The 9,469-nt window shown below is 34.4% G+C and overlaps 1 protein-coding gene across 4 annotated transcripts in view; it reads left to right on the plus strand.

The window, feature by feature from the left end:
- LOC103974954 (uncharacterized) overlaps positions 1 to 9,097 on the plus strand; it is a 45,324-nt gene extending 36,227 nt beyond the window's left edge. For 3 of the 4 annotated variants that reach the window (XM_065175320.1, XM_065175322.1, XM_065175323.1), the window contains 5 exons: positions 1,310 to 1,392; positions 4,094 to 4,172; positions 4,266 to 4,998; positions 7,350 to 7,941; positions 8,686 to 9,097. In XM_065175320.1, coding sequence (XP_065031392.1) covers positions 1,310 to 1,392; positions 4,094 to 4,172; positions 4,266 to 4,998; positions 7,350 to 7,941; positions 8,686 to 8,824 — 1,626 coding nt within the window. In that variant the 3' untranslated portion in view covers positions 8,825 to 9,097. The remainder of the gene's footprint in view (positions 1 to 1,309; positions 1,393 to 4,093; positions 4,173 to 4,265; positions 4,999 to 7,349; positions 7,942 to 8,685) is intronic. The other variant, XM_065175321.1, reaches the window with a different exon arrangement.
- Positions 9,098 to 9,469: the final 372 nt, after the last annotated feature.

The following is a 9,469-nucleotide window of genomic DNA, read 5'->3' on the forward strand; positions in this document are numbered from 1 at the left end:
GCACCTAACCAAGTGACCTTATTGAGTGTGTTACCCTCCTCCTCCCCCGGAGTCTCCACCACTTTGTCTCCTCTATCCTCTCTATCAAGGTATGCAATATCATACCGTACCGGAGTTTCGACATTTGCTCGGTATGGTACGATATTGTATCCGAGCGGTATACTGTTCGGTATATATATATATATATATATATATATATATATATATATATATATATAATTCGATGACGTCGCCAATGTCGCCTCTCTTCTCTCAGGCGCTTGGCGACGTCGCCTCGTTTATATATATATATATATATAAATTAATAAATATATATTTATATATAAAATAATATATATATATATATATTTATTTATATATATATATTTTTTATAAAAGGCGACATTGCCTCGTTTATATATATATATATAAATATTTATATATAAAATATTTTTATAAAAGGCGACGTCGCCTTTTCCTTCTCCCATACGGGGCAACATCGCCGAGGCGACGTGATATCATCGAGTTTATATATATATATATATATATATATATATATATATATATATATATATATATATATATATATATAAGATTATTGATATTTATATATAAATATTCTTATAAAAGGCGACGTCGTCGATAAAGACGACACGACGCCGCCTTTTATAAAAATATAAATATAAATATATATATATATATATAGTTCGTTCTGTCCGGTAAGGGGTGGTCCGTGTACTGGCCAACTGACGGACTGGTACGTACCGCCCGTACCGGACAGTATTATTCGAAATTGCATACCTTGCTCTCTATCTTGCGATCCATCTACATTTCCTCTCCTTTGGCACTATTTGTCTCTTTTGTCGTTGTCCTCTCCATCTGCATGATAAGAGGGGTCTTCTTTTACAATATTGAGGGGTCTCAACCTCAAGTTTTACAACGTACCATAGTATACCTCAAATAACTGAGACACCATACCATTCAGCACGAATTATTCTATGATTGAGAGGGGTCTTCTTTTACAACGTGATGCATTTATTTCAAGTTTTACCACGTGATAAAGATAATTTTGGAATGTGATATAGTGGAATGGTAACTATCAAATTGACTCATCTATTGAGGGAAATTCATCAAAATTTGTCGGTATCATTCATGAAACACAATTGATGAGGTGCTGTCTGTACACATCCACAGGCACCTATGTCTCCATCCACATCATAATGTTTTTTCTTGGTATTCCATTGCTAATATTCTTCACAAACCATTATTTTAACCAAAGTTTCTTTTTATTGTTAATTTTTTTTATGTATTCATTGTCATGTTCTTACAGGTCTATAGAGATTCTGAAACAACACCCATGGTTTGCTGTGATGTTTGTGAAAGATGGGTCCACTGCCTATGTGATAGCATCAGGTTGTTGTCAGCATATTCTTGTTGCTTACTTAGGAAGATCAATGTTCGATTTCTTGTTTTTTTATTTCTTTTGAACTTTGATTATGCAACATGATCTAAGTTTATATTTACCTGCACAGATTACATTCTTTTTCACATGCCATATTGTGATTTTGTTAAAAAAAAATTAAATTAAGGCCTTTGACAGTTTTCTTATTACTGTGATGAGTGCCACTTTGATATTATTGTGTTTATATTGACAAAATGGTCAAGAATAATGACTGTTTGAAAATGAGGATTTATTAATAGGACCCTTTTATATAATTCATTTATTTTGTAAAACTCCTCACATTATTCCTATTTTCATTTTTCCCATAAAAAAATGTTTTTGAAGCAATGGAGACCCCTGCTGTCCATATCCGTGAGTCAAGTTAACTTCAATATAATTTTTGTTACTCAAAATTCAAAATTCACTTAATGGAAACTCTCATATTCAGCATTAAACGTCCACAGAAACATATCAAAGGAACACACTGGCAACAATAGATCCTCCATGGCTCCAACAACTCCATCCAAGTTTGGCTACATATGAAATCAATTCATTGTAGTTGTTAGTGGGTGAACATTTTTACTATTTTTATGGACTGGTGTGACTATCCATTTTTTCATGGTTTGATGCCCTAACAAACAACAAAAACTGGTTTTAGGAAGAAAAAAAAAAGAAACTACAATCTTTATTAACAATAAGAATTGCTACTTTTTTCTGGGATTACTTGATAAAATTCACAGAAATGAAAATAAAACAGTTATGGTGATAAGAGTTTCAAGTTATATATATATATTTTAATGTCTGTTCTTCCCCCAATCTAGATCTGGTGATGCAGCTTGGTGGCACCTTTATGGGACATCCTTCATCTGCACTTTGTCGAAGTCAGCACACCACCCAGCTTGGCAGAACTCATTCTACATGGATCCTCTTCCTTGTTTGCCCCCACATTCTGGCACTCTTGTATAAGCTTGCCATCAATGGAAAGGAGTTAATCCTACTCCCTGATTACTACAACCATTTTAGGTATGATATCTTGTACCACCACCAGTTCACGACTACGAACCATCACAAACTGAGCTCAGTGTAGAAAATATGAAGGGAAGAATAAGAGAGAGAATTACACATAATGAACACCAAGATTTTTCATGGTTTGGTCAATTGGCCTGTGCATGAGCAAGTAGACAGCTTTTTTAAGACAGAAAACGTTACAAGCCTGCCCCGATATAAGTGACTCACACCAGAGTAATCCTTGCCAAAACCTCTCAAACACAAGATGCATTAGACATAAAATAGATATTCTTTGCTTAAGCATCAATTATATATGGCATGTCCTGAGATATGCCAACAAATTGCTTCACAATTCCCTTGGTCTGCAAGAACTGAATTAATAGAGAGGTCCCGTCATGAGTACTTTGGGGCTGAGCAAATGCAAGAAGCAACTTACATGAGTTGGTCAATTGGTCTGTGCGTGAAAAAGAAGACAGAGCTTTCCTACGATGGAAATGTTACAAGCCACCCTGATATAAGTGACCAATTTGGTTATATCTTGCTTCAGTACGGGCTTATGTGAACAAGGAAGATTAAGTTTTCAAGCATCTCCTTATAAACATGTTGATTCCTGAAGAATAGTGATTCATCTTCCACTGGGTGATGCTTTATTGGTTCTATATAACCTTCCACTTGGAATAGGAGGCCTGGTGCACTGCTACCTGACAGAGGAAGATTTATATGTGTTTGCAGCAGCGCCTGCACTAGAATTAACCATTAAGCATGCAGTGAATCTGAATGCTTGTATGAGTGCAATGACTAGAACATTTGATAGCAGCTGATTATGAATTAGAAAACTTATCAAGTATGGAAGAAGGTGATGTTGTAATGAACTCTGGTATATACACCTTATTATGAAATATGACATGAAGTTCGACATTGATGTTAGCAATTGTCCTAACCATTTATTAGTTGTCACAAAGTTGTTATATACAAACAACTTGAACTAGATGCTATCAAACAATTACACTATGAAAGGAGATGACTTTGGAGATGTATTCTTCAGTAGTTGAATAATCAAATTAATGCGTCATGCACTTCTTTCTTAATGTTACAGGATTCAAACAATATGTTAAGTGGCATAGTTGCTCATTTTTTGGGCAGTCTTCCATTTGTTCTTTTTTTATACTTTCTACTTATCTAGACACTTATCTAGGAGAATCTTGCATATCTTAGATGACAATCAATATTATAAGTTTTTGCATGTGATGATTAATCTTTATTTTGATGGTAAATCTACAGCTCTGTGCATGCTTGAATTTGATTTGGCTTGTAATTTTGTCCACATCCATTGGTGGTTTGAATATGGAGCCTTCTCTGCATAGACTTCTGTTTTATAGCTGATTTCATATTCGTAAGGATCATGAGGTTGTTTTTTAAAATTTCAAAGTTCTAATAGAGAAACTTATTGTCTCATTAGGTCTTTCTAATAGTTCTAGATCAACAGTTCAATTTCTCTTTTTATCCAACCAAATATTTATATATTTTACAAATTCCTGTTGCTAGAATAATCTAACTACAGACTCTACTTTGTTAGAAATAGTTCTCTTCTTTCCTAAGATCAATTGAAGGCATCCTTGTATCATTTCTCATTTTATCATTTTTTGCCCCCCTCACATCACACAGTGATGAAAAATATCAGCAGTTCCAAGCAGATCAAAACCTACAATATAAATGTGCTGCATGCCGTGGCGATTGCTACCAGGTGTCATTTGCTGTTTTGGTAGAATGTTGGATATCTTTTTCACATGATGTGATTTGGTAAATCAATATTCCTGACCATACTCTTGATGATCAGGTCGAGGATATAGATGATGCTGTTCGAGAACTTTGGAAGAGGAAAGATATTGCTGACAATGATTTGATTGCAAGTTTGAGGGCTGCTGCAGGGTTACCATCTCATGAAGTGACATATTCAATCTCTCCCTATTCGGGTGATGAGCAAAGTGGTCCAATCATACTTAAGAATGATAATAACAAGCCCCTGAAGTTTTCACTCAAAGGGATTAGTGATAAATCTTCAGAATATGAGAATACCACCTCAAACAAGAAGCAAGTGAAAAAGAAAGGGTACTGGATCAAGTTGGTTGGTAAAACAGAAGAGGCATATCCTGAACTTGACAAACAGGATGAAACAAGATCATTAGAGTGTAGGTATAGAGATCAGAACATTGATGAAATGACCACTTTCAGACCTGATGGCCCAGATATACTTTCATCTTCTGCAGCTAGAGACCCTAATGGTAATGGTGTGAAATCCTGCACAAATCAGCTTGGTACTTTTGACCAAAGCATGGCCAAGGAACCAGCAAGCAGTAATGCTGATATGATACCAAAAGTCAAAATAAAAAGTAGTAAGTTGCAGGGTTTGCATTTTAAAGAATGTGCAGATAAAAGTGCAAACAAGATTGAAACTACAAGAAGTACCAAACTAGTTATACATATTGGTTCAATAAACAGAAATGCATCCAACTCTCCAAAATCTGAAACTTCCAGCTGTCATAAGGATCAAGATTTGGTCAATTGCTTTGGTATTCACTTTTTTTTTGTTTAACTTTTCATCAGTTGCCTTGGTTTATGTTGAGTATTTAACTTGAAATCACTAAGATAATATGTTGATGTTATCTTGTATTGTTTGGTTAATGTTGTTTCAATATGATGACATTATGATATGGTTCAAGTTGTTTTACTCTATTTTAAGTAATATGGTGGAAATTATTGCCTTGTATGTATGGTATGTAGATGCAATTATGCATTGCAGCATGTCAATATTTTTATTTTTAAAATATAATCTCTTGTAGAATGGAGCATCACAGATGAATATCTGTAAAGGAAGATGCTTGTTTTCTGTGTTTCTGTGATTGTTGATATATTTGTTTGTATGCCTTATGTGTAATCAAAAGCTTAAATACTTTTAACCTTTACTTTCACTTTTTAAAAGCACCATATATATTTTTGATGGGCAAGTATGTATATTTGGGACTAGAGGCAATCAAATTGCTTTTCTGTTAGGATATGTAATTCTTACCAGCAGGTTAGAAAGACATGGATCAATGGCTAGATTGTAGAAGCTTTGATTAGTTTTCTGGTGAAAAGGATCATGTTTTTGATCTTAAATAACACTTATGCTTCCTTTGACTTTCTTTTAAGTTAATGTGAAACTGAAGCCTGTCAACCCTGCTAATATGGCTGTTGCAAGTATTGGATATGCTTTACATCATGTGACATCTTCATTGATTTCTCACTGATTATCATATCTATCTATTGGGATGAAAATAACTTTAAATTGGTGAAATTAAAATTGTGTGTTCTTTATTGGCCCATTGTTTTTGTTGGTGCCATATGAGCTTCCTCATAGTAAATTTTCATTTCCCCATCTTGATTTTTTCATTTTAAGGAGCTACCTGTACTTGATTGTACTTGGTTGCATCTATCATAATCCTTCTTAAACTTTACATGCTTTTAACTATAGTAAATTTTCATTTCTCCATCTTGAATTTTTCATTCTAAGGAGCTACCTGTACTTGATTGTACTTGGTCGCATCTATCATAATCCTTTACTTTCACTTTTTTAAAGCACCATATATATTTTTGATGGCAAGTATGTATATTTGGGACTAGAGGCAATAGAATTGCTTTTCTGTTAGGATATGTAATTCTTACTAGCAGGTTAGAAAGACATGGATACAATGGCTAGATTGTAGAAGCTTCGATTAGTTTTCTGGTGAAAAGGATCATGTTTTTGATCTTAAATAACACTTATGCTTCCTTTGACTTTCTTTTAAGTTAATGTGAAACTGAAGCCTGTCAACCCTCTGCTAATATGGCTGTTACAAGTGTTGGATATGCTTGACATCATGTGACATCTTCATTGATTTCTCACTGATTATCATATCTATCTATTGGGATGAAAATAACTTTAAATTGGTGAAATTAAAATTATGTGTGTTCTTTATTGGCCCATTGTTTTTGTTGGTGCCATCTGAGCTTCCTCATAGTAAATGTTCATTTCCCCATCTTGATTTTTTCATTCTAAGAAGCTACCATAGGTCTTCATTGAATATGATTAAATTATATTTTAAATAGTTTTCCCTTTCTTATCTCCTATTGGAGTTACATCTAGCTGTTCGTGGATAAAATTATCTTTATTCAATTTTTTGTAGTAAGACTACTCATCTGTTTCAACATTCTCATCTTGATTACATTGAGTAATATATATATATATATATATATATATATATATATATATATATATATATATATATATATATATTCCTTTGACTATCCAACATGTTATGATTGATCTTAAAACTTGTTATGATTTAAAAAAAAATAATTAAGGACACTGGTTTTCATAGTTGATGTTCCTCTTTACTTTAACCATTTTGTTTTGAACAATATCATCATCTATGATTAGTAAATTCGTCCATCACTATTATGAAACAGTAAGACTTATAGTTATCAAGAAACTTACTAGGTACCTCCAATCATGCCCCAATGCTAATAGCTACTCTAACATATGTATCTGCTGTTAGGTTGGTATACTGCTCTGTATACCACTACCATACTGGTCCTGTGTGGTGTCAAACTAGTATCCAACCAAGCCTGCCTCGAAGATGTGCTGCTACTTCTAGGCTTACCATAATGTGCTAGAATATCATAGTCTGATTTTACAAGCAAATGTCAGAAGATCTGATTTTTTTACTAGTTTTTAGATGTTTTGGGCTTGGTATTATGATTTGTGCATTCTCTTAGCTTAATCTGTAGTGCTTCTGTTTGCTCTATCAAGTGTGATCTTGAGTTTCTGCTATAGTGTTTTTCGTAAGAAGCCTCTACTTATCCAGTACAGTAGAACAATAACAAAATTATCTTATTTTTTCAGGTGCCAAAATGGTTAATGCAAATGTGATGAGAACTCCAAAGCATGGAGTTAAAGAAAAAACAAAAGTAAAGATTGGAAAAGTTTATGTGAAGCCCCAGAAAAGTAATGGTAATGTGACTGATGAATGTGACCTTAATGCTACAGATTTATCAGTTGAGAGGATGAACGAGGCAAACTTTGCAGCAGAAAATGATACAACCGAAAGGAGCAACAAGGTTTGCCAGAAAAAGCATTCTGCAGATATATATGTTAAGCCACAGAGAGACAGCAGTGAGATGTCACCCTCAGATTTTACCTCCAGTTCCTCCAAAGACCTGAAGACTTCGCTGAAGCTAAAATTTAAGAATCCATGTTTTGAGCAGAAAAGCTCATGGGCTCCTCATGGAGAGGAAGACAACACTGTTAAGGGGCAGAGATCAAAGAGAAAGAGACCTTCAACTGAGAAAATGGGTGGATGGCAGGATGATAGATCATCAAAGTTGCATCTGGAGAATCTTATTGATGAGGCAATGGATGCAAATTGGATATTGCAGAAGTTGGGCAAGGATGCAATTGGGAAGAGAGTTGAAGTCCAACCAACAAATAGTTCTTGGTTAGTATTTGGCTCCAAGCTTGCATCTAATATCTAACTCGTAATGTTGCAGAAATTGAGAATTATATGGTTATTTGATATATTAGTTTCTAGCTTGTTGGTAATCTAAGAATCACTTTTACAAATAAATGGCTGTATACTAGCTTGGTGGAAGTAGTAGGCCTTTTTTTGGTTTACATGGAGAAGATTCACTGACTTCAGACTTTGGCAGACTGCTGATATGCATTTCTTTCTAATTTTGTTTTCTTAAGTGACTCTTTTTACTGTTCTTTTAGTTAACCCTTATGTAGAATCATAGGTTGCTCTTTGTAACAACGTGGTTCATGGATTTTATTTGTTTATGTGGATTTTTTTGGGGAAAAGAGAGAGATGTATCACTTCAAAGGATTGTGTCTAAGACAGTTGGCTCTGATTTCATTGGAGCCCAAGAAAGCCAAAAAAATCCATAGGAGAGTATGTATTCTTGTTGATGTTAGGCTGTCTCTCCAGCTTTACTGGTCACTGTCATTTTAATTGTTAAAGCAACAGCCTAGTTATGGATGGAACCTTTTGGAGATGTACTTTCTACTTGGGCTAGCTGCCCTGCATTCTGGTTCGCTCAATCACTTGCTACCTAAGTTCTTATATATCTGCATGAGAAAGATCTTGGTTTGATCACTATTAATTTGGAAATGGCTAGTGTAATTTGAGTAATTCCCAATTCTAGAACCATGGATTGCTGGATAACTTGTAGACTTTGTGCAGGCATCAAGGAGTGGTTATCGATGTCAACCAAAGCACTTCATCTTTGTCCGTCCATTTGGATGATGGAAGATCTACCCTCTTGGAGCTTGGGAAACAAGGACTTCGGTTTATTTCTCAGAAACAGAGGACAAAATCATGAAGTAGTTGATGTTCCTTGCATTGCTGAATTCTCCAAGGGGAAGTTCACTGCTCACATGCGCCCCCAAACTCGTGGGATTTCAAGCTTTTTGATTTTAGCTCCCCTGATGGAGCTATTCTTGTTTGGGGCTTGTTAGTCTCTGTATTATTGTATAAAAATGCCATGAACTAACATATCAACATTTGCTGAAGGATAGAACGCCCCTGTTATAATTGTAACATTTGTATCATCTATTTCATTCTTTGCTTGAGGAGTCATCCACTCAATTCATCCTTTCAGGTTTGCCTTGAAATCTGATTACATGAGCATGTGTTGGGTAAAAGCCTACAGTTTCATAATTACGGCAAATGAGAGTCAGCTCTCCGTTGATGATCATCCTTTGTTTCTTATTATTGTTATTGTTATTATTTGTTTTTTGATGACTTATCATCATTGGTTGTTAGGAGTGTTCAAATTCGTTTAAACCTTAAATTGTAATTGATACGGGGTAATGCGGAATAGATTCTGAAAGAAAGTTAATAGTATAGTTGTATTTACTTGAAGAAGTTTTCTTGGTTAGAAAAGAAATAAATTTATGATAATATTTTTATAAAATAAAAAATAACTCATCATCAAGTTTAAAATCATAAAGGGATATAAGAAGTT

The sequence above is a fragment of the Musa acuminata genome, chromosome BXJ3-11, assembly GCF_036884655.1.
Source record: "Musa acuminata AAA Group cultivar baxijiao chromosome BXJ3-11, Cavendish_Baxijiao_AAA, whole genome shotgun sequence".
NCBI classification, from domain to species: domain Eukaryota; kingdom Viridiplantae; phylum Streptophyta; class Magnoliopsida; order Zingiberales; family Musaceae; genus Musa; species Musa acuminata.